This window comes from Lagopus leucura, unplaced genomic scaffold (assembly GCF_019238085.1).
Source record: "Lagopus leucura isolate 7727_CA_CO unplaced genomic scaffold, USGS_WTPT01 Super-Scaffold_741, whole genome shotgun sequence".
Classification (NCBI taxonomy): domain Eukaryota; kingdom Metazoa; phylum Chordata; class Aves; order Galliformes; family Phasianidae; genus Lagopus; species Lagopus leucura.
The window spans coordinates 7,610,892-7,636,071 of record NW_024962256.1 but is presented as its reverse complement, the minus strand read 5'-3'; the positions used below and the strand labels follow the sequence as shown (position 1 = coordinate 7,636,071).

General features: G+C 38.3%; 1 protein-coding gene across 4 annotated transcripts in view; it reads right to left on the bottom strand.

Annotated features, from left to right (window-relative positions):
* Nucleotides 1–10,280: 10,280 nt before the first annotated feature.
* Nucleotides 10,281–25,180, bottom strand: part of WDR11 (WD repeat domain 11) — a 34,761-nt gene continuing 19,861 nt past the window's right edge. For all 4 annotated transcript variants that reach the window (XM_042863864.1, XM_042863865.1, XM_042863866.1 and 1 more), the window contains exons 16-29: nt 25,002–25,149; nt 24,439–24,545; nt 23,847–23,961; nt 22,987–23,158; nt 20,150–20,258; nt 18,707–18,769; nt 17,705–17,770; nt 16,826–16,997; nt 16,500–16,595; nt 15,256–15,421; nt 14,921–15,018; nt 13,825–13,970; nt 13,382–13,461; nt 10,281–12,444 (exon numbers count right to left, since the gene is read on the bottom strand). In XM_042863864.1, the coding sequence (XP_042719798.1) occupies nt 12,278–12,444; nt 13,382–13,461; nt 13,825–13,970; nt 14,921–15,018; nt 15,256–15,421; nt 16,500–16,595; nt 16,826–16,997; nt 17,705–17,770; nt 18,707–18,769; nt 20,150–20,258; nt 22,987–23,158; nt 23,847–23,961; nt 24,439–24,545; nt 25,002–25,149 (1,705 nt within the window). In that variant the 3' untranslated portion in view covers nt 10,281–12,277. The remainder of the gene's footprint in view (nt 12,445–13,381; nt 13,462–13,824; nt 13,971–14,920; nt 15,019–15,255; nt 15,422–16,499; nt 16,596–16,825; nt 16,998–17,704; nt 17,771–18,706; nt 18,770–20,149; nt 20,259–22,986; nt 23,159–23,846; nt 23,962–24,438; nt 24,546–25,001; nt 25,150–25,180) is intronic.

Here is a 25,180-nt window from a genome sequence, read left to right as displayed (position 1 = left end):
ATCGCATTTCAAAGTGCTCAGAATATTATCCCACTAAATCAAGTACTTACTGTGGATCCAGTCCTGCAACCTCCATTCGTGTGAACAGTCCCATCCATAGTGAGAGGACTGCAGAGGTAAAGGCCGTTTCTGAGTACACATTTTCAGAATCCACTGTTCTTTCCTTACATGCTTTAAAATTAAAATTTTACATTTGCAATCACATTTTCTATGGCAAAGAGTTTTTCAAACAGTCTCCGTTTCCCATCTGGTTAATCTTTACAGATAAGATCCATCATAAACACAGACATTACGTTTTGGCAAACATTTGGATTTTTTTCGATAGTTTTTCTTCGAGTCAAAAAATGAAATCATTATTTTAATGTCAAAGTAAGCAACAATCAAAGTCTTCAAACTATGCCATCACATTGTGATCCTTAGTATTAAAAAATGCCTCTTCAAAGAATTTCTTAATTAACAGCCATAAAGCCTAATGACTTGCAGGTGTTAATATTCCTGCCATGTTTTGCATACATACATACATGTCACTCCTAATGCCATAGAAGAGGTCAGCATCAACAAGCAAAGAAACTCTGAATTTCTACCTCTCATATTACCACCATTAAATAGATACTGATATTTGTATATAATCTGTTAAGATAAATTCTAAAAGAAGAAAGAAAGAGAAGAAGAGGAGAAAACAACCCCCGGGGGTTTATCAACAGAGCTCAAATTACTTCCAGGCATCCAACGTCAATAATATACACATACTTATACAGGTACCAACACGAGACGTGATTATTCAGTATTCAGAGTTCTTGGCTTTGGTCAGCCAAACAGTTAAACAAGTGCTGAAATTGGAGTGTGTGAGGAGCCCTAGTGAAACATCAGATGATTGCCTGCCAACCACTTAAGGCTCTGCATACTGCTACTGCAGAGCGTGCTTTTGCTGCTATTCAGCTATTTTCAAAGTTTGAAGTTAAAACACACATTGAGCACAGTTTCAGTTCTTTGTTGCTCCACTGAAGCACGGGAGGTAGAAAAAAAACTTCAGAATTCTCCACTGCTATCCCCAGTGCAGATCAGACTGTGATATCCATGGCCAAGACTGAAACTCATAGCAGGTAACCCATGGGAAGTGCGTGTTTATAGCCTCTAAAACCCCAATCTGCAATGGCGAAGGCAACTAAAGCCCTTAGGAAAGCTCCTGGAGTTTAGACACAGACTAGACTGCAGAAGCACTATCTTGCACTAAAATTCAGCTACTCTTTCATCCCAGCCTACTCAATGGACACATCAAACAGGCAGCTGTAAAGCACCCTCCAGGTAAGACCCCCTGTGAAATACTGCAGAGCAAGAATTCCTGTCTGCTGTCTTCATCAAGCGTCCCGCCAACTACTCTCTTTACCTTCCAGAAATGCTTACTATTAGATGGAATAGGTCCATCAGAAGAGGTTGGATAAATCCTCTCCCAAAACAGGGAGCCATCCAGTGACAAAGTACTGCCTCCAAAGACAGATGGTGGAGGGCCACATCTTCTCACAGAAACAGAGGAGTGTCAAAGGCCACTGTTCTTGCATTTATCTCATCATTACAAATAACCAGAGTCAAGTGCCATAACATGCCAGTACCAAAGCTTTTCCTCATAAGGTCAGAGGAGCAGGCTGCCCCAGAGGCTGTGCTGTCTCCACCCTGCGAGTTTTCAACACCAGACTGCACAAAACCCAGCTGCAGTTTCCAAATGACCATTGTAATGAAATATTGTATTTTCAAATGCATATTTTATAGAAGCAGGAAATGTTTTTCACCTTCGTTCTTTCCACTAGCTCAGGAACATGCTTTTTCCCTCTTAGCAAAAGCTTTTAGCAGTTGAGATGTATAATCTGTGTGGAGGAGTTTACGGCTGCGCACGGCATAATGCCTGGATGTCAACTGAGACTCAAAAAGCAATGTCTTTTCAGCTGCACTAGACGATGTATTTGATACAGACAGTAAGCACATTTAATGCAGACAGAAAATTGTATTGTGGGAGGCCATGAGAAGCCAGCCTTACTCTGTTGCCCTTGGACAATCAACCTACGCTGTTCTTAGCATGTGTGTGTCTTTCTTTAAAAAAGCCTTGTCTGGTGTAGGTTACAAAATTTGCTCTGGCATTTATTTTTTTTTTTACTTCAGGACGCCAAATGACAAAGATATCATCACACATCATGTTGGTTTGGCTCTGAGATTTAGTATGTGTCTTGTTCTTAGTCTAGCTTTTTCTTCTTTGTCACGCTTATGTTATCCAACTGGAGACTGTTCACCAACCTCAATAGACATGTCTACATGCTGATTCACTAAGTCACATATATTTGTAAATGTATTAGCTGGCAGCTAAGAAGTTTTTCTTGATCACAAAGAGCTGAACATTCTCCTTAGCAGAGGTAATTAGCATGGACAAGTAGGGGCAGGCTATAAGCTACAGACACTGAAATGCATATTACTTGTTGAAGCACGAGTTACTCTTGCTCTTGAATTGCATTATCTCATACATTCCTCTCTTGAAAGCTTCCTTTTATTAAGTATATACCATGTATGCCTTAAAGCTCGCACTCCCTTTTTGGCTTGATCCAGTTTGGAGTATGGATAAACCACTTCAGAGAAAACGTCTGGAGATGATGAGAATAGTATTGGCTAATGCCTTGTGCTCCTGACCTTCACTTCATATCCCTGTGCTGGCTCAAAGTCTGTTGATCTGGTTACAGGATCACAAGCAGATGTTGCCAAAGTCTTTTCTGATTTACTGAGTCAGCAACTCAAGGTGTAATAAGGTTTAAGCCTGAGACTCCATCCCAACTGCTGAAGGAAATGAGGGGAGAGAGAGACAGAGGCCAGAAAGGGGAACTTCAGTTAGGAATGACAAGAAAACAGGACTTCTGAAGAGTCATTACATTCAGAAAACCAAATGTTATCTGTGAATTCCTCCCCTCCCCCTGCAAAGAAAAAAAAAAAAAGTAGCTGGGAAGCAAAAACTTCAGGCCATGTACTCACATGGTGGTCAGGTGCTCACAGGAACATGGGATTGTTGGGCTGCCCATTTGGCTTTGGTGTCTTCACCTGACTGAGTTGCAATCCTAAACAAAACAGTCTCATCATAAGATCTGCCTTTGGAATCAGATGCATTGCTATGAAAAAAAAAAAAATCAGTCCAAAAAAACCTGCATTTTCTTATCAAAATGAAATATTTTTTTCAACTTTCACCTGCTGACCTGCCCACTCCAGCTGAGGGTTACAGAAGAGAAGACTCTCCCTGGACCATGAGATCCAGCAAACATCTCTTAACAGAAGTACAGGCTCATGGAGTGATCAGAAGTTACTTATTTCCAGTACATAACATAAAAGGTATTAACTTGTATTGAATCATGAATTGAGCTTACATTTCACCACTGATACCCATTAGAAAGATAACAGGTCACATTATTTGTTATGTCTAGAAAGACCATCAGAACTGCTGCTAAGGACAGGTTGGAGTGATTACTTTCTATCAATTAGCAGCATGTGGTATGTTCTAAATGTAGCCTAGCCTAGACTTTTCTGCTTTGGGTAGATAACACAGCTGATCTCACACAAGCTGTTTGATGAGAGTCTTCACAGAAAGAATCACTGCTGTGGGAAGTTCAGAAATGATTTTCAGGAGCTGAAATACGATCAGAATGAAAATCTCAGCTCAGCTCTGAGACTGACAAGGGTAAAACAACACCTTCCTGAAGGCACATCTAAGTGGGGAGAAACCCGCAACGCTTTGGTAAAACTCAAACGCAGTGCTTCAGGGGGAGGCTTCCACACCCCACTGTGCCTATGGAACAGGGCCATGAGCCAGTGGGGACAGGGGAGCAGGGTGAGTGGCACAGCTCCTCCGGCCCACAGCCCCACTCGGGTGGGACCTGGCCAATGCCCAGCATCCCTCTGTTGGATCTGACACACAGAGATGCCCTTGGCTGCTCTCTGATGAATGGTGAGGAGCTGAAGCCAGGCTGATTCAAGCTGGAAACACAGCTTTTTTATTTTTATTAATTATTTATTTTTAGTAGAAGCTGTGATTTTAAATAAGGATCTAAATCTGCATTGGGTATCTTTCTAAAAGATGACCTCCTGCAACTGTGGGACAGATGCAGAAACACTGTGTCCTTAAGAATGTATTAATCTCAAATACGAACTTCATTTCCATCGTATCCCACTGTCCAGAGATGTCAGAGATCAGTTTAATTGCATAGACTGTCAAGACTCCCTGGGAATTATATACTTTTTTTTTTTCTATCTCAGACAGAATCATCTTCACATTGAATATTTACTGCCAGAGCTGAATCAGAAACTGCCAAAGATGCAGGAAAGAATCCAACATTTTTCTACAAAGATTCACAGCAAAATGAATTCCCTTCCCTTTCCTTTTTCCTTTCCCTTCATTCCCTTTGAATAACTTACCACGAATGAATTTAGTGATGGAATGGTACGCAAGAAATCTTTGGGCAAATCCTCAGCTGTTTCAATTGGCTGCAGTAAAGCTACGCTCAGTTACATCCTGAAGATGCACCACAGTGGATGTGAAAAGCTCTCTTGGAGATTATTCACCTCGTATGAAAGCAACTGTTCCCATCAGCTATCTCAGCTTAAAGATTTTGGTTATTGAGTCAGGGGATGGAACAATGGTATGGGATTGAGCCCAAGCAATTAACTCTTCCCTCAACTTTATTACTGAATCCTGAACTGGAATCCCACAGAGAACCTGTAACAATCTTATTCAGATCAAAGCCCCCACTTTTTAAATAATGAGAAGTTTGGAAAACAAAATCAAAGAGCAGCCTATGATTCACACGCAGAAATTTTATAAAAACCACAAAAACAAAAGGCCCTTAATTGAGGCCTTTCAACCCAACCAAGTATTCATTCTGAGATAATTACTGCCATAAAACCCTCTGCCACGGAGACACCGACTAGAAAAAGTTTGAATTGCACACAGAGCTTAAGGAAAAAGGTGGCTGGGATCTAACCCTGCTGAGACCTGAAAAGAAGGAAAAGTTCTGGGGGGAACCAAGCCTTCAGTACAAGTCATTCCTCTGTAAAAACATGTCATCATTGAGAAGACTCTTCAAGAAAAGACTGGGGAAGATTTGCCAGGAGCAAACCAGGTACTCTTATAAATAAGAAACAAATGGCAACGCACATCACACGGGTAAAGTGCCATGAGTGGCATCAAACATTATCTTGAAGAACAGATGAGTCAACAGCCGGCAATGCAACTGATTAAAACGAAAATTAAATTGTTTCTAATTCGTGGTGCATGAAGTGCTACAGAAAAAAAAGAAAGAAAGAAAAAGAAGGAAAAAAAAAAAAGAGAAGGTCTTCTACTGTTGGGATTCCTCTGTTCTTTCAAGCTACAATAGGTTCTGAGCTGCACAACATCAAAACTGTCACTATTCTTTGCTCCAGTCCTGCCTGTTTGGGCACCTCACCAAAGATGAGGGCAATTCTTGGAGCAATGCAATGCTCAGTCCCTGCCATAGTCCTGCTTCACAAATAGTTTGGTTTTGTGGTTGTTGGCCAATATCTGAAACGATAGGATTTCCAGACTGAAAGGGATCCACCAGAACCACCAAATCCAACTCCTGTTCACTCTCAATGTACTGATTGAGAAGCTTTACACTGACAAAAAAAGTACACTTATGAGGTTCTCCAAAGATTATTATTACTGCTAAGGACTTTCAGATGAAATGGCTTTAACATAACTTTTACTGAAAATTCTGTATGACAGAGAGCTATACTAAACAGGAACTATTTCTCTCAATATAGATATACTTCACAATGGTTGCATGGTTAGTCAGACATCCCTACAAACAAATGCAATTGCTGAAATTTTGAGATAAAACAATTATGGCCCTCTTATTTTCTGATCAAGTCAATGATTTATTTTGAAAGACAGATATGTAGTTAACATACAAAGAGGCACCCCTCCAAATATTATGTTTGGTTCCTATGAAAACATTCCTGCTGTAGTAGGGCCAAAAATACATGCAATCTATAAAATATCTTTTTTTTTCTTTTTTTCCCCTCCTTTGTGATATTACGATCAGTATTCTGCATATTATGCTAGGTTATATGGGTAGGTCCTGACTGATGCAGCCCAGTCCTGCGCCCAGCTTTGTTGCTGGATCACAACAGAGGCTGAGAGAAGGAAGTTCATTCCTTAGACCTTTTTGTAAGATGAAAGCTATGAAAAGACTGCATCAGGACAACCCAGGACAGCTTTAGGAAAGAGCTCCCCTGACATCATCCGTTTACATCATCTTTGTTTATGCAAGCAATTTATTATTCTCCTGGGGTGCAACTTCTGTCAGTCTGAGCTGGCTTCAGACTAGATGTGCAAGTGAGAGATTCAGCAATACTCATTGCTCAGAGCATCTCACTGCCTCCTCAAGGTCGTGGGCAAACAAGTGAGCACCACCACAGAAAGATGAAGTAAAACTAGGCAACCTGTTCCAGTAGTTGTGAGAGTAATTTCAACGTGGGACTCATCATGGGCTTTCTCACAGCTTTCTACCATGTTAGCTAAAGAATTCTATCTAGCAAATGAGATGCTTTGTATTAAGTGCAAACTTCACCATAGACACCAGCCACTGAAAGCTCCAAGGGGATACACACGTGGTCCAAAGAAACCATGTCCTTCGCTGAGCTGGTGGATATATCTGATTCTCTCTTGATTTGAGCACACAGGGGTGGATTCCTGCTGAACTGCTCTGCATTCAGATCTGTTTCAGGTAGGGCTGGAAGTGTCACTACCTGGCTGTGGGTTGGATGAGAGGCAGCTCCGGCTGGGTTCTCTCCAAAAAGGATGACACCGTGTAGCCAGGAGACGCACAGCAGGGTGCAAGAGTTAGGAAACTATACAAACAACAACAATATTCATAATAGATTGATTAAGGATATCTGTTGTTCAAAACAGACGGCCAGTTGTGCTCCCAATGCTTCTTGCTTACTTAAAAACGCTCAAATCATACTGAAACTCACAGCCAGCTATTGCTATGCACCAGAAATGCCCATTCCGGCAGTGCTGAGGTATGTAAATCTCAAAACAGTCAGAAAGAACTTTTCCTGTTGTAAATTTTCTGTGCTCTTTTCTTCCTCCCACACACACAGAATCAGCTTCTGTGATCCACGGTGCTTCGCAGGAGCGCTGCCAGCATTATGCCATGGGTTATTGGCATAAGCATCCTCTGATTCTCCAGGTCAGTGCAGAAACACTGCTTTCAACACCTGAACAGAGCACACGCTTGCTGTGATTTCTGTGCTCAGTATTTTCTTGGAAGCAAAATCTCCCCTTTATTGTAAATAATGGATGATTAAGAAACAGTTGTTCAACACAGAAACAGACCAAACTAGACTGGGCTACAGCCAGCCACCTGAATGTAACAGATCTACCTGTCTGCATTAGAGGCAAGGTAATGCTTAACATTGTACTTATCATGCATTTTCAAGCATTTACTTATCAAGCCAAAGCAGATTTCAAGAGAGGGTTAGCCTGGTGCTTAAGCTTATCCCAATCTCCAACTTCTTATCGCATTATAAGAAACCTGGCTGTCCTCAATATCCTCCTTTTCTCCCTAGCAGCCTGCAGCCAGTCGTAAATCACACCGAAATCAGCTTGTCCTGCCTGGCTGGCTCCTTAGGGCTGCCCCACTTCGAGGACAGAATTAGGGGTAAAACGCAGCACGCCCCTTAGAACTCATTTTATCGCTGTGAGTGACTGTCCCCATTCCCTGAGCTCTGCTGCCCTCTCCTGCATGAACTGGAAACTGATGGTTTGAGAAATTCTGGGAGGGTTTCAATGAAATACCGCAATCTTGCGGCTTCCGGAGATGTAGTTCTACCCTGAGGAGGGGACAGGAGTTGGAGGATGAGCAAAAATAAAGCTGGGAAGGGGTGATGGTGAGAGCTTCTGAATGGAGAGAGGGGAGAGTAAATATAATAATAATAATAGAAAACAAATATAATAGTAAAATATATATGTTTATATCCAGCCACCAGTCTGTATCTGTGAGGGAGACATCCAGTGAGACAATATAAAAGTAGGCTAGCTTATCTACACTGCCTACTTACACCACCTCTTGTGCTGACAGGTTAGAGGCACGCTGCCACAAAACAGTGGAATTTTGAAGAAAAACAAACATTTATAAAACTTCATTGAAAATGAAAACGTGGCGGAATCACAAAGAGAAGAATGCCCTTTGCCCCTAATTCTGTGGTGAGGAATTTGCCTGCAAAGCAGTCCAAAAGAATAAACAGATGATTTTGGTTGGGTTCAAAGAACGTCTCTTGGCTTTTGGATGAGATGGTTGTGACATACAATAATCATGTAAAAGCTGTATGTTAGCCCAGTCCTGCTAGGAGCAAAAGCTGCTACCAGAAAATATCGCATTCCGGACCGGGCGATCGCTGACAAATCGCCTTCCTGCTCTCCTGGTGTTGGAAGGCTGCTTTTTTCTTGCCATGCATCTCGGCTTGGTTTTAATCAAAACCAGGCATAAGTTGGGAAAGTGGAAAAAGAAAGCAGATGTTGAGGTAAACCGCAGAACAGAGCTGGAAGAAACTATCATAAAGAAAAGTCTCTTTGGCTTGATAAGTATTCGAGAACTATTTTTCTAAAGGGAAAGGAGAAGGAAAACACCCCATTTTATTTTATTTTATTTTATTTTTTTTCCAGTTTGAAAAAATAACTGTGCATGCCTTCCTTTCCTAAATGTAGGGAAATGGAAGCCTTTTTCCGCAGTATTTTTCTTCAGCTCCTACTGACAAGTTGTATAACGTAGAAAGCAGCAAAAACCAGTGCTAATAATTCGCTGGAAAGTCCTCAGACTGTGGAACTAACACTTACATTCTTGGGGCAACAGGAACTTCAGGACGTTTCAGCTGCACGGTCACCTGGTGGTCGTCTCTTCCCAACTCATTACAACTTTGTTTGCTCACACGGGCTGAGGAGACAGCAAAATAACAGAACACACTGAAAAGGTCAGAGTTCTCTATTGGGGGAGGCTGGGAGCATTCTGGTAGTTTTGAAACTGGTTCTATCAACAATAGTCTCTCTTCGTTATTCAGCACTGCTAAATTTTGCAGGACGGAAATCAGTGTCTCCCATTTGAGTTGTCAGTGTGTACTTTTGTCAGACCTCTCCGTTCACTGCCTATAATGAATGCTTGTCACAGAAGCAAGGCATTTAGAAAGGGTAAATCTTGTATTTGGGGTCCTCTTTAAAGAAATACAAAGATCCCACCCATTCTGTCCAATTTTGAACTGCAACTCTGACACTCACAGGAAGCAGTCACAACAAAGCACAGTTCTTTGCAGGCAGACAGCAAAGCCTCACTTGCTGCTTTGCCAACATGTGCCCACCCATTAAGAAGAATGAGCTTGAAAAGAACAAGGAGTTGTGCACATGATCCAAGAAAACAACTTCACTGTGTTCAAATCTTCCATCCTGCTTCAAAAAACAAATCAATTTCAGACCTTACCTTTCTGGAAAGTCAAGAATAGTCCACTGTAAAGGTCAATTAGATACTCTATTAAAAGCTGCGTATCTGTTAAAATAGCAGAGGGTAAAAGCAAATACACACAAAGAGTAGTCTTATTTTCACATATTATCATAAAGTCATAAATGGACCAATGGAAGCAGTACAACTGTCATGGTATTATCAGAAATCGAGTTCCCCACTAAATGATTCTGCTGGGATTAACAGAGCCACAAAGCGTGCTTTTAAGTTTCATAGAATCACTAAGGTTGGAAGGATCTCTCAAATCAACAAGTCCAACCATCAACCCATATCTCTGACCACTCAGACCATGCGACAAATTGGGTAGGCTAAAACTTAAGCACAACCAAGGCAAGCTTAATTACCTTTCTCACCTGATTTTCAGACCCAGCAGAGAAATGTTAGGTCCCTCTTTTCACTACTGCCCACACTGCAGAATCAAACAGTTCACATACCACATTCAGCAAACTATTCTGCATTCCAGCACTTTCCATACTCAGCAGTGTTGTTACTTTATCCACCACCAGCAATTATGTACTTAGACATATCATAGAATACAGATTTGGGCAGCTGATCAAACCCACTTAGTCCTAAAGAATCTGTGACTGTCATTGGGACCAGTAGAGAAATTGTGCCTAATACATATAAAGGGTGATCACTTCCCCTTCTAAAAGCAGCCATGAGCATCGTTCCAGATTCCAAGTGCAACAGATGACATTTTTGCATTAAATAAAGACACACAGATTTAGAAAGATTTTTCTTTTATTACTGTGATTGCATTTCTATCTAAAGAAAACTTTTAAATCACTTCTACACTGTATTTTCATCATAAAAGTTTCATGAGGGAATAAGCACATGGTATTCTGCACCTTCACACTTGAAAGTATATAGAAACACTCAGTAGCAAAAGGCCTTTGCCAGAGACCCAGTGACAAACCATTCTGTGTAATCTGCCAAAGTCTGAGTGTGCTTACATTAAGTCTCTGGTGTCCCTGTCCTGCACTACTGCTATTGAAATCAAGCAAAGGAACTCAGGAGTGCTGTTGTAGTCAATGGCAGCCTGAATTTAGCCCACTGATAATGACATTTTACTTTGCTTAACTTTGTTGCTCACCAGCTAATACTTAAGGCAAATTTCATTGTATGCTTGTTTTCCCAAGCAAGTATGTAGGTATAATTCATAAGCCACTGAACATCTTTAATGATGTGTATAAGATATGGGACAACCTACATAAGATACATTATCTATATAAAACATTCACTTTTAGAGCAACAAAACATTTTCAACTTGTACAAAATCAGTGTGTTCTCAGAAATGCTATGCTGGATTTTAATTAAAAGGTTTCCAGAGTTGAAGAGAGGTAATGAAGGTAGTGCTGCTCTAAGAAGGAATATGGAATATGCATTTACAAATCTTCAAGCTTAAGAAGAGTCAAAGACACAACTACATTAAGTAGTAAAGTCATGAATTACATTCAGATGGGAAACTTCTTACATGATATGATTCTTCTCACTGCTGCATACTGAACTTCAGCAGCTCCAACAACTTCCTTTAAATAATTAGCCTTTTCAGCCAACTCTTATTTTCACATGCCACAGTCTTTCATTTGCAAATGCAGTCTAACATTAGCATCCACTCTTCAGCTGCAAAATCTCTCAGTCAAACAGTAATAAATAGAAAAGACATTTCTAATGTGAGGAACAATAATGAAAACAAATGCATCAACACTAAAATACTGTGGGAAGCTGTTTTGATCCTGCTGAAATACTGGCAAAAAAATGAAGAGAGATGCTTTCAGTAGCATCCCTAAGTATATGGACCACAAGATGTGATATCATATAAAGTAATGAAAAAAAACCAACACCTTTTGCTTCATCCAACGCTCTTTCCACCTCTTGATTCACGACACATTGAAATACCTTACAGAATAGTAGCTGTGGAGAGAGCATTAGCATCCTTCTGAACATTCTGAGGAGCCCACCTTACTGCTTTTTGAGGTAGGATAATTTTCCCATCCTTTGATCCCATTAAACAGTCAAGACAAGGCAGAATTTAGTCCCTAAGGAGTGCAGGCAGTGCTCAATTATGAATGACACCAAATATAACAAGATCTTAATGGAAAAAGAAGACATGTCATAGGTTTCTGGAATGTTTGGAATCTTTCGTAAATAAATCTGTTAGATTTCATTCCATCCTGGTGTGAAAAAGACAACAAAGGGAACTCATGTAAAATAACAGTAATTTTAAAGAGAAAAATTGGATTTGAGAAAACAACCTTCCAGGAATGATCTGTGTGTGTTTTGTGATCTGTGTTTATTCTTTACATAAATTCATATTTTTATAGTACAGATTGAATCATTTATACATATAAATACAACAGTAGTGAAGAACTATAAAGCTTTGATTTTTGGAAGTAAATGGAGCAGGCTCTCACACAGGTACAGAACGCTTTCAGCATTTTGTTCCGTTCGATTTCCGCTACAGTTGAAAAAGTTGAAAATATTCCTGTATAATTTTATCATAGCCTTTTTTTCCTTCTCTCTTGAAAATGAAGACAATTTAAGAATAAACAAAACAGTTCTTAAATTTGCCTCCCCACACATTTAACATTATTTGCTCAAATCACACATGAGCTATTACAGCGATTCAAGAGAAAGCGCATTTTCACACAGTGCAATATCAATCTGATGGACAATCCAGTTTGATAGAAGAACTCCTCTTAGCAGTAAATACAGAATTGCTACTCTTCTGTCACTTCCATCGCTTCCCCTTTAGGCTGTTTGAGCTCAACCAATAAATCTTTACCAGCTTCTCCTGCTTTTGAGGCAAAGAAAATAGCTCCTTGCCTAAAGCCCAGGAGCTTCAAGCCTTTGGCATAATCTGCATAGACAGCATGGATCAGTTTATGTAAAGGAAGCATTAAGGAAGATACAAAAGCAAAATGAAAATATAAGAACCCATTTTCTAAACTCACTCCTCAGCTCTCCCAAGCTGAAAATGCTGAACGTTGCTGCTATATGTTCTAAACCAAAAAATGGAAAAAAATGCTGCTTTAAATTCTACTACTGAATGCATATTACCATTTACCAGGCAATACATGAAGTGCTATAAGATAAAACAGACAAATTCCATATAAGCAGAAGCATATACAGCAATATAACGTCAAAATTTGTGGAAAAAAAAAGGTAGATCATGTGGTCACCAGTTTGATGTGTCTGACATTACCTCCCATAATGGGACAGTGGCTTTTTTAATTTACAAGGAGTCATCAGTGATGACAGTCAAGTATTATTTACATGTGCATTATCATTTACTGCACACACCTAAATAAAAGTGTAAGAGCAAATGTTCAGAGTTCAAGAAGATCAGACCAGAAGGGCAGACTGTACTGCAGAAGACTTTAGATACTTCTTCAGATTACCCTGAATCCTGACCTTTAACTTCATTTGTTTTCACCTTCCCAAAATTGAAACCTTCACACAGCACTTCAGTCAGCAGTATGGTTGTCAACAGAGGGTTGTCAAACCACTGACCTTACTATGCAGTCTGAAGTAACAACTTCTGAGCTCTGTAAAGAACATTTTATCATCTGTACTTCTATTTTTAACTGTTCATTTGTTTCACAGTGCCACTGACCTCACAGAGCATCAGGAGAAGGAGGTTTTATGTATCTATGCAAATGATTCCTTTACAGTTCTTTCCTCACATCTCCTTCAAGCACACATCCTGGAAAACAAAAGCAGAATCTTCTATTCCTGTGCAGGCTGGTTAACCTAACACTGACTCACACAAAACTGTAAATAAGTAACACAGATGAAAAAACAGGATTTCAGAAAAAGGATATTTGTATCATCATTGATTTCAAATGCCCCGTACTTCAGACAAGCTTCAACAAATAAAGCCGCTCTATCAAAGTATCTCATACTGCAAAATGGGGGGAAAAAAAAGGAATTATTTGTTAGGACAGCAAAACAGAAAAGTATTCAATATTGCATCAAAACAGTTGCACACAGACTTTCTAGAAGTTTGCATGTAGCTCTGGAGTGGCAGATCTCTTCTGCACTGACAGCTGTACCGAGCTTCTGAACATCACCGGGGTTAAAACAGTGCCACCACTGAGCTGCCACCATGGCATATGTTCACGCTCCCACATCACACACACACACCACAAAACACATACTGAAATAGAAACAAATGTCTAAAAGCAAATTGTAGGCCCTCTCCTTCCCCCTGGACTTCTAAGCTGCTGTGTTCATAAAACACAGATGATGGCTGTTTCAGTTTTACCTGTGCAACATCTCTGCAACTTTTGTAAAGCAACCAAGTGACAAAAGGACAAGAATGGCTTTGGACTTCTGGTTGATTTGTGGAGAGCAAAGGTGATCCACCCAACGCTTTAACACATCAGCACACTCCTCTGAGTTCAAGCGAACCTTCAGGAGATGGAAAAATGATTATGAATTCTAGCTAAACAGAGCTTTCTTCCACTTCTTCCAGTCCTTCGGGCAGAAGGAAAAGCATCTCAAATTAACAATTTTATTTCAAAAAGTGTCCTAATCCTTTGAGCAAATACAACAAAGAAAAAAAGAATTACACAGATATATCAGAAGTCCACTCAGGTCACTCAATATTTAAATGTACTTAACTCTTTTCTTCTTTTTTTTCTTTTTTTTTTTTTTTCCTTTAAATAAGACTTTACTAAAACCTCAGGTATTGTGACGTTGGGAATGTTTATTTTTTCTGAAGACTGAAGGACAATGCATCTTTATTTTTTCTTGAGAGAGAGAATGATCCACTTAAAAAAATCCAAGAAAGTCTTTTTCCATGCTTTCTGCAGGAGAAACAGACTACTCAAAGATAATCCTCAGTGACTTGTTTCCTACACAATTTAATACAGTCTAGGTACTTTTACAGGTACACGATTTTATAATGTGTACATACTGAAACCAAAGTTGGTGCTAATGTGGCTGGTGCTCATGTTAAGATCAGCACAAATGCTACATGGAGCTCTGCACTAAATCACTGTCTAATTATTTATCCACTTCCAGGAATGGGTTTCTACACTTCACAATGAATTCTCTGTAGTTGTGACTATATACAATTTCATAAATTGAAGTTAGAAAACTTAGTATTCCAACTATATTTTGGGTCCAATCTTGTCATTTGGATGAGTAGGGCAGACCTCAGCAGTCAAAAGGCTGAAGGACCTGTGAGTGCTAGCTGAAAACATTGGCTTCTTAAAGCTTAAAACATGGAAAGAACAAATATTATTTTCAAATTGATCCTTCAGGTTTTTAACTTTGGAGATCTTAATACTATCACTGTGCTTCATACCTATGTAGGTCATTCATGTTAGGACAGCAAAAGCAGAGAAACTGCAAACCTTTGCAAGCCATGCTGCACGATTCCATTCACCATAAGTTTGCAAGTAGCGACAAGCATCAGCAGCCTTATCTATCAGACACAGTAACTGAACACCCTCTGGAAAATAAGAAATTAGAATATATAATAAGGGAAAAAAAGTGTTACTATACAACTGTGAGCAGATCATTCACCACCAGAAAAAAATAGCTCTATTAAATACATCTCTTCCTAGCATTCCTCCATTTTACATATGCTACAGAAAAGGACTCATTCCACTCCCTGTGGCATTACAAGCATTAATAACACACAGAATTGCTTAATTTATAAGCAAACAAAATTCAAGTCCCATTTTACCTGAGAGCTTTCCATTAGCTATCATGTTGGTTGCTACCAGCTTGATGGTGCTTTGAGATGGACCTGATGATGTGACAGTTGTTACCAAGCAAGCTTTGAGTGAATCACAGTAGTAATGTGCATTCTCTGAACTTGTTTCTAACAGCAGCTGTACTGCTCTGTCAGTCTGACAAGAGAAAAACATACAGCTTTGACTTCAAGTCATTCACTCTCAAACAGAAGTCCTTATATTTATATATTTGTTACTCTTTTTAACACATGAAACAAACAACAGTGAAAGTTATTCAAAAGCAGACTGCAGAGATACGTAGCAGGGTAGTAATGGTTATAGCTTTATTTCAGTACAGCAACCTTAGGATAGCATTCATCATGCACATAATGTTTAACCACAGCCTACGAGTTCTACTAGGGGCAAAAGAAAAGTTTAGTTGAGAACACTTCTTTCCTTGAATCTTAGCAAAGTTATAGAAGGAAGAGAAGCACTTAAAATAAGCAGAGGAGAAATATAATGTAGAGATATAAAAACCAGGATCTGAACAGTTGATTTAATAGCTGGTATTTTGAAACAAAGGAGGAATTCATCCGTTTAAATGTTAGGCATCTCAAGACAGCCATCGACTCTAGAGTAGCTGCTCAAGAGCTGAACTATGGAGGCTCATACACCAACTACAACCTGCTTCTGAATGGAATGAAACCCCACAGGTGGAGCACCACTGCCACTTCACTGTAATGAGGTAATGTTTCTGCCATTTTTACATATATTTGCTGCCGTGCCCAAACACACAGTGGTACAGAAGTCATTTAGATTCAAATTATTCATATCAGGGACTCAGTAAGCAGCTCTCTACAGTGTTTTACTGCTCAGTACAGACCCATCAGATCAGAGACACTGCAGTGAAAGCTCAGACATGCCTATTATTACCTATTATGAGAGTACTATGTGCAGACAGAGTTAGACCAAAGATACTGGGTTTGTTAGACTTTTGTATGATTCAAATTGTAATTTTTCTTTTCTAGTCCCAGGAATACAAGGAAAGGTTTTTATAAGGTTCCCATGAAAATGATATGTGCATTATAATACACCAAGCAGTCACATGGAGGCTACAGCATAATAACACATTAAGACAGCAAAAAGTATTTAGTGGGATGAAACAACATGAGATAAAACAGACATTAACTGAATAGGGCAAAAATATAAAACAGACAGAGCAGAAGGACACAACATTCAAATATTACCCACAAACCTGGCCCAAGAGAAGAAGCTGGTCAGCACATTTCCTGGTATGATCGTACGTTGATCTCTTCACCTCCTGGAGATTTACCCTTTCGAGCTGAAATTTCTGCATGAAGAAGAATTATTAAGAATATAAGACTAAGAGAAGAGAGAGAAGCAAGCAATTAAAAAAAACAACAACAACAAAAAAAAACCCCAAGGAAATACTTGGGGAATTCTAAAAAGCTCCTATTTAAATAACAGGGAATGACTTAATTCAGAGTTGTGTGCTTACAATAGAAGTGAAATATACGTCTTAGGGCTTTTCCCTGCATAATTTGTAATTCGTTGGAATACCTGAAAGTAATGACTTTCACATAGTATGTCATAGCATATATCCAATGGATTAACCAGCTGTTCTTGAAGGATAACTGCATCTGTTGGTTTTGCAGGTTTTTCCTGGGATAAACTGTGCAAATAGTGGGCAGCAATGGTCCAGAAATGCAGTTCAGACTCATCTCCATACAGTCTGAGAAAACAGAATTCAGCATGAGAAACAAGACAGCATTTTTTAAGATAGAAATATTGTACATTTAACTTGTCCTTTTACAAGGAAGTTGCATTATTGTGGGACAATTTTGCATTATCAATGGGACAGACTACAAGAAAAGATTCAGACAGATAGATAAGAGGTTGGTCAAAAGACTTTCACAACAGCAAATAAACTCACTGAATTTTCAGCTTGTAAGTGATGGATTTTTTTAACTAATATTTTACACTTAAACAACAACACTGTTTACAAACTAAAAGAAATGTTTGAAAACACGTCTCTGGATACAGACTGATACAGAGCTACACCACAAAAAAAAAAGAAATAAAATGAAAATAGGCCCTCCCCTGCTTACACTATCTATTCTATGTTGTAAAGTTCTCAATTATGGCCTTGGAATGCTGTACAAGTGTTCAACACATTAGAGCAGAAATACATCCTATGAAAGCATCACGAAGAACAAAGGATCTGTATATGCAGTAAGCAAACAAAACTCTCTCAGCTTTGTAACATTTTCACTTTCAGTCCTGAAAACGCTGTAACAGATGCACAGCAAAGTACTTCAGCAGCTTCAGTGTGCTAACACAGAATTAGCTGGCACCTTAAATTTTGACATATTCATATGCATTAAATGGATAAGGATTTTATTCTGACATATTTCATACAGTTCTCTGAATATCTGCTACCTGGCAATTAGGAGACATCTCTGCAAAAGAGTAAACTCTGGATCAAGCAGAAGTTTCTTGATGTCACTGCAAAAGGAGAAATCCATAAAATGCTGTGCAAGGTTTTTGTTAGCACATATTATCTAACAAATTAAAACAAAACAGAACTAAAAACATATCATTTTCTTTTCTGAAGTAAAAAAAAATGTTTCTATCAAAGTAATTGCAAAAACCATTTAATGACACGTAATAACCACAATGAGCAACTTACTCTACCTGCTTAATACCAACAGTGAGTGTCAAGAACACCTTATTCTTGCAATAAAGGAAGCCACCACAAGGGTGTATACAATGCTGTAATTCAATATGCACTGATTCTACAAATTACAAAATTAATTCAATTACAAATAATTACATAATTACACAGTGTATGAAGTGAGAGCTTTTATGTATTTTTCAAAGTGCCCAAAAATACTCTAAGTTTTTTTTTTTCCATCCTATTAAATGAAAGAAAAGGGAAAATGGAAAAGCTTCCAATCTAATTGCCATAGTTCAAGCAGAATGCCAACAACCTGTTTTCTTTGTAAGCAGAGCAGAGAGCATGAACATTACATGCTGCAGGTCTATCTCCAGTAGAGTATTTTTCACAAGAGTTTTTCTTTTCCTTTTGAGAGCCTAAATATCTCAACAAACCTTGGAGAAGCAGTATAAATTAATAAACTTCAGCATGTCATGAGCCAGTTACAAATTACACACTAATTCTAATCAGTACCTTTAAATCTTTTGCTGGCAGTCACTACTACAATGGTAAACATTCAGTACTGACTTCCATCAGACTTTATGTGGTCAGAACAACACATTTTGACTGTTGGGTCAATATTTAACCAACTACTTTGAGACAGTTGCCTATATAGTAAGAATTGTATTGTATTAGGGTTTATTCTTTCATGAGAGAATATATTTCTTTTCCCCCCCTTCTCTGAACTCACTACCTTAATAAAACATTAAAGAGAAAACTCTTACTTTGACAGTGAATTCAGCTGCTCTTGAATCAGATTTTTGATGTTTTCATCCTCTGGATAATCGCTGCATTAAAAAAAAAAGTTGATTACCAAGATGACACATTATCTGTAAAGGAAGTGTATTACTCTTAGTAAAAAAAAAAAACAACCAAGAGTATATACAAGACATATGAAACTAATCTAGCATACTTCTAAAGAAAGCTTTTCTGCAAGGTTTTTGTCTAGTCATTAATTTCATGACAGTCATCAAAGACTGTCTGCACTCACTCAACCTCAGAGTCAGAACAAATGATCTTTCTTTTCTCCCAGTTTTTTCACACTTGAAATTAATGAAAATGCCAACACCAAGCCCAGAGAGGCTGTGGATGCCTCATCCCTGGAAGCATTCAAGACCAGGCTGGATGAAGCCCTGGGTCGCCTGATCTAGTACCAGATCTGCAGGTTGGTGGCCCTGCCTGTGACAGGGGGTTGGAACTTGATCATCCCTGGGGACCTTCCAACCCAAACCATTCTATGATTTCAAAACTGAAAGCTTAGCAGTTACACTCTTGTAGTGCAACTCTTTCTTACACATTAAACCTTTTGTTCCTGTTTTTTCTTCCCTGTTTGCAGTCTTATCTTCAATCCTTACCCCTGTGCTTTACTCATTCTACAAAATACATGTTCCCTAAGCATCTACAACTGCTATGTCCCTCTAGTAGTAATCTCATCCTCATTGCAACATCTGAATTATGAATCTCCATGTATCCTTTAATGAAAATTTTGTAAGAATTTGATTCCCCTTTCTTTTATTTTTTTATCCCATGACCTACTGCTCCTTTATTGTCAAGAAGTTCTTCGCTGTATATGCTCCATATTTATTCATATCAAGTCAGAGAATAATATAAGCTTATGTGTTTATTACCTTTGAGCACAATTCTTATATACTCCTGGTTGTGTACTGCAGTATCTTTTGAGCACGTACTTATATTGCATTTACAATTTTGTTTTATGGGTCAGTGATCACCAACAGTAAACAAATGCAATAAAGGATAAAGAAAGGTGCTCCCCCTATGGTGTGAAATATAGCTCACTAAAAGTAACTATACATCTTTCAGACATCACTTAGGACATCTTCACTTACACTTTAGGGACCAACTCTGATTGTTCTTAAGTTAACTTCTTGTAAAAACAGAACACGCTGATGATTTCTAAAGTAATATAACCTGTAAATAACAAATCATTGGCAGTACCTTAAAGCAGAAATCCTTTTTAAGTAGCTAAGGGCTAATGAAATTCAAGGAAACACAATATTTGACCTTAAGCCTTTCCTATTTATTACTTTCCAAGTGACACTATTATCTTTCTGACAGTCCCAAAGACTGAGGAAGGCTTGCTAAGAGTTATTCACACAAGAATATTGATAAGAGATATACAGGTAGAATTCAAAAAGACCCTTCCTTACATGTTCATAACATCCAGAGAATATTTTTCATTCCACGGCTGATGCAACAAGAATGCTTTTAAAGCTAAAGAAGCCCTTGGAACAAGTAGATAGGGACACCATGCAGGTTCTGAAACAAACAGAAAAGATTCACTGTTGAATGGCAAAGTGCAATAACACTCTGTTAGGTAAACCATTAAATGTACCACCTTGTTTGTAAGCACCAGAAGAGAATTGTAAGTCATACAGTCATATATTTACACACAGCACGTGTTACTGGAGATAAAAGCTTATTGTAACACTTAAGCAACAGCATTTTGTAGAAGGCACAGGGTTATCAACCATGCTCAAATGAGAATTTCAGGACATCCCATATCGAATTTAGTTACAGACTTCTGGAACACGACACACTAACATCGAGCAGAGCCATATATAATACTTACTGCTGCCACAAGGGCATGCTTGAAAGTAAGCACAGCTACACCAAATGCACTGTAATGTGCATTTTACTTTCAAATTGCAATCAGAGCTTCTGCAACATACCACATAGGTTAATACTCATTACCCCAAAGGGATGCTGTGAAGTTAAATACCTGCTTATATTTGCAAAGAAAAAAGATGAAAATTATAGCACTACCTGTGTTATACAAATATAGAGCTCAGAGACTCTGTATTCAGGATAAGGGTTGGATGGTATGCAGTACCTGATACCCAGTGACTTATGGGTAAAACAGGTATCAACCAGTTACATTATCAAATAAATATTCAGAAATTCCAGTGCTCTGCATGTACTGAATGGTGTAGGAGTCCTGTAAATGTATTTTTATAATTAAATGATTGTAACAGCATAGAGGAAGGCAACCTTAGTCCTGGCATATTCTAATGTTGATGTGCTTGGTTTTGAACATTAATTTTTATAGTTCAACACTGCAGAACATTCATTTGATTTAAAAAAATGGTTGTGATAAATGATGTTTTTCCCCAAACACTCCACACCATAATTTCCCACATCGTTATTTTTTTTATGAGCATCATAATCAGAATCTATTGACTTAAGGAGATTAATGAGTCAAGGCAGGACTGACAAAAAGAAAAATCACAACAAAAGCAGTTATTTATAACAGCAGAAAAAAAGGAAAGAACTCCCCATATTCCTTAGAAGTTCAATAATGAGGCATTTTAATTATTTCCTGATTTGAAAGCTCTAAGGAACCTGTGCAGATGGGCCTGGGCTACAAGCGAAACAGTAAAAATAGAGAAGGTGAAGGTGGTTAATGAAAGCCCTCGCAATCAATCCTGTCTTTCTCTAAAGAGAGAGAGAGAGAGAGAGCTTCTTAAGGCATCCAAGACATTATGAAAAGCCTCCTCATAACCCCCAGCCTTTTGTTCTGGGCTCAAGATCACAGACACAGACCATGCTCACTCTTTTCTTTTTATAGGGCACTGTGAGCATCAGAAAATATAATCTTTCTGCATAGCTGCCTTGGAAAGAGTGGGACTCCGGTAACAGTATCAAAGATTTATTTATCCATTAATAGTTTTATGTTCATCAGTTTACTATTAGTAATGTTTCTTGGTGAATCTGACTCTTGTGATTCAATCTCCTTTTCCTTTGAGGATACTTCTGTGCAAGTACAGCTTTGTGATACCCTGCAGAACAGACTGGCCTCACCTTGAAAAAAGTCCTCAGGAGGTCAAACGCACATCATTCTCCTGTGATAAGTGACCAAAACTTACCATTCAACTGTACTTTACAAGCCATACTTTACACTGGGAGTCAACCTTCTCTGTTAAATCATATTTCAAAATCCAGAAGAGTTTTTTTTTTTTTTTTTTCCCAATTAGAAAGCATTTTTTGATATATGATATAGAAGAACATCTACCTGCATTAAGCACATGCCAGCAGGCCGTCTGTTTTAAGTCTTGCAATATATGAACTCCTGCGGATTTTGTTTTTCTAGTAGTAAGAAAAGAAGGCTAAGTACCCAGCTACAGCAAGATTAAAGAGAATTGATTTTTGATGTCCGAGAAACAACGGGCCGTTAGACCAAATTGCTTGTTTGATAGCTATAAAATACAAAGAGTTTATTTTAATCAAAGTAACCTAAATGATTGCCAGCTTACAAAACAACATTGATACTTTTAAGCCTCCAGGTGAAGAAACTTAATGTGAAGCAAAAGAAAGTAGTATGTATTATTCACGTGAAGATTCTGTGCAAATGTACTCAAAGCACAAATACAGCTCTGTGTTACAACTGCCAGTGTGGTCTGTCATAAGAAAAGCAAAGGATGTCAGCTGACAGAACTGTCAGTCCAGCAAGGTTCCTTAGTCATTGGGCTGTAAGCAGCATACCAGAAAGGAATGGTAATGTACTGAATCACAACAAGGACTTAGTTTTAATTTTCATTAGGAGTTTCCCAGATCAATAACAGAATCGTGCACATGGAGGAATCTAGAAGGTAGATTCCTTATGTACCTTTACAAACAAAATGCGTGATTGAACTGATTATTTACCAAATTCAATTTGCTTTTTTAGATGAAAATTGACACAGATTCAAATAAAAATATTTATCAAGTACAGCAACAATCTACACAAAGCATTACTCATTTTGGATAGCAACTCACTGCACTCAACTGATTCCTAATTTAAAAACAGTATTCTCTATCTCAGAATTTTCTGTGTTTACCATTTATCTGCAGTTTGATTCATTTTAGTTGCAACTGTGAAAAACAGTGCAGGATACCTAATCATTCACATATGACAATTTTATTTTCTACTAAAGTTGTTGAACATTTTTAGCATTCTCCTTCAAAATGAAATATCTAGCAGTGAATAGCGTAATAGAAATCAACATACCTAATAAGTCTTGTTCATCCATTCTAAAACATGATGGTTTCATGGACATCTCCAGAACTCTAATGCACCCATCATCTGATGCCAGGATCACTTTGTCTGAAGTGCACCAGTCTACATCCAGGATTCGGTAATTCACGTTTCTTCCGCTTCTTAAACTGCTCACCATCTGTACCTTGAAAAGTTGAGGTATTTTTCACTTTTAGTAGAATCTCCATCATACAGTATGAGACTCTGTCACATGCTCTGAGGCATGCCACGAGATTGCAATAAAATGTGAAGTTAGTTGTAAATCATTTCAATCTCGGGAGAGCTGGCAATGCTCAAACCTTTAAGCAAGGCACTCAGTTGCCCTAAACCCATGTTTTTTCCCCAATCAATAACTACGAAAAAATTCTTTTTGAACACAACTGTATAACTCTCTTTTTGTTATCTTTCTCATAATAAAATTTCCATGGCAAATTGGGGAAATCCTTTGTCAACTCCCATCCTTTGCTTCTGCTTTGATGCCTTTATGTCAGATTAACTCATTCTTTCACGAACTTCCTCGATAAATACTGAACTTGCCTATAAATATACTTAAACATACTATTAACACAGTATTATGGGAATGTGATGATTAGCTATTCACAAAAAAATAAAAAACAACCTGGGATATGTTTTAACAACTGAACTACGCTTTTATGTCAGAAATTTGCAACCCTCCTGTAATACCAACTGGTATTTATGTTCCCTCCTGCAATGTAAAACTGTCAGCAAGACATCATGAATAGGTAAAACTTCATCTTTGACTTTTCCTGATATTCAGAAGCAATATGTGTATTTTGCAAAGAAACATGTAACAAAACACAACCAATGTTTACCTCTTTTGAATCCCAAACTTCTGCTCCATCATTGTACATAGCAATAAGTTTTTGATTTCCTTTCCCTGGGGCAAAACGTATCTTTTTCACCCAGCTTCGGTGTGTAGGAATCCCCCTAAGAACAGCATAGCACAAGAATTATTATCAATCATGCTATAGCTAACATTGAGGGCAGTTACATCCCTTCTGTGAATACTACACATCATGATATGGTACAGAGAAAGAACTGAGAAGAACAACAATCCCTACCAACAGAATAGGTACATCTGGCTATCCAAGATATTGTGAAAGTAAAAAGGTAGTTGCTTGTTTCAGGCATTTAATATTGCTCAAAATTTTGAGAAGCCATTGCAGATTTAACATGAGAATGATATCTTGCTAAACTGAAATATTTGATAAAATGTTAATTCACCTGAAAACACAAAAAATAAGATGTAGAGAATTGTTCTGCATTTTCTGAAATTGTATTTCAAAATACTTCTGTTTTTCCCCTCAAACACCTCCTGCAGCGAAGATCAAACATGAGGGACTAAAACCATTCTATTCTAACACTCATTATCACAAGCTTACCAGACACCATTTGCATTCATACCTGGATACTCTGGCTTTCAAATCCCAGAAGTTTAAGTTTCCATCAACATCTCCAAGAACCAGGGTATCCCCTTTCCAGGCAATACATGTAATGCTACCCATACTTCCCTGGAAATATTTCAGAAGCAGGACAAAATCTTATGGTAAGTAGAGCCAAATAGGAATAAACATGGAAGCTTTAATATTTAATTTTAAAAAAATTGTATGAAATTACAAATGCTTCTCAGTTAAAAACTGGAAAGAATTCTATTCAATGTCAGTGACCCCCATGGGAAATTTTGGATTTAAAGCAACAGAAATCAGCTCTCTATCTCTTGTCACAACGAAATGCCAATGTGACAGTCAATTATTAAACACAATACTAGCTAAAACAAAGAACAAAAATGAAACAATTCTTATCTGTGGGAATTAAAAGAAGGAATAAAAGGAAATGACGTTTCTCCAACTTGATAGCTCTCAGCTTCGCTTTATGTAGATCAGAAGTAATGGATCTGTACCATATTCATAAACTTTTCCACAGTTTTGGGATCATATCTAAACGTTACACAAGAGATTGAAACTTACATCAGGAGGAATTCTTGCACTATCTTTCACTGAGTTTCCTTCTACTGTGAGATGATAGACCTGCCCATCAGCATCTGTAAATACAAAGTGCTCCCTGGCAGAAATGTTCTGGCTCAGCTCAGATTTACTTTCGGCTTCCTGTAACAAGCTTGAAAAAGAACACAATGAGGCAGAAGTGT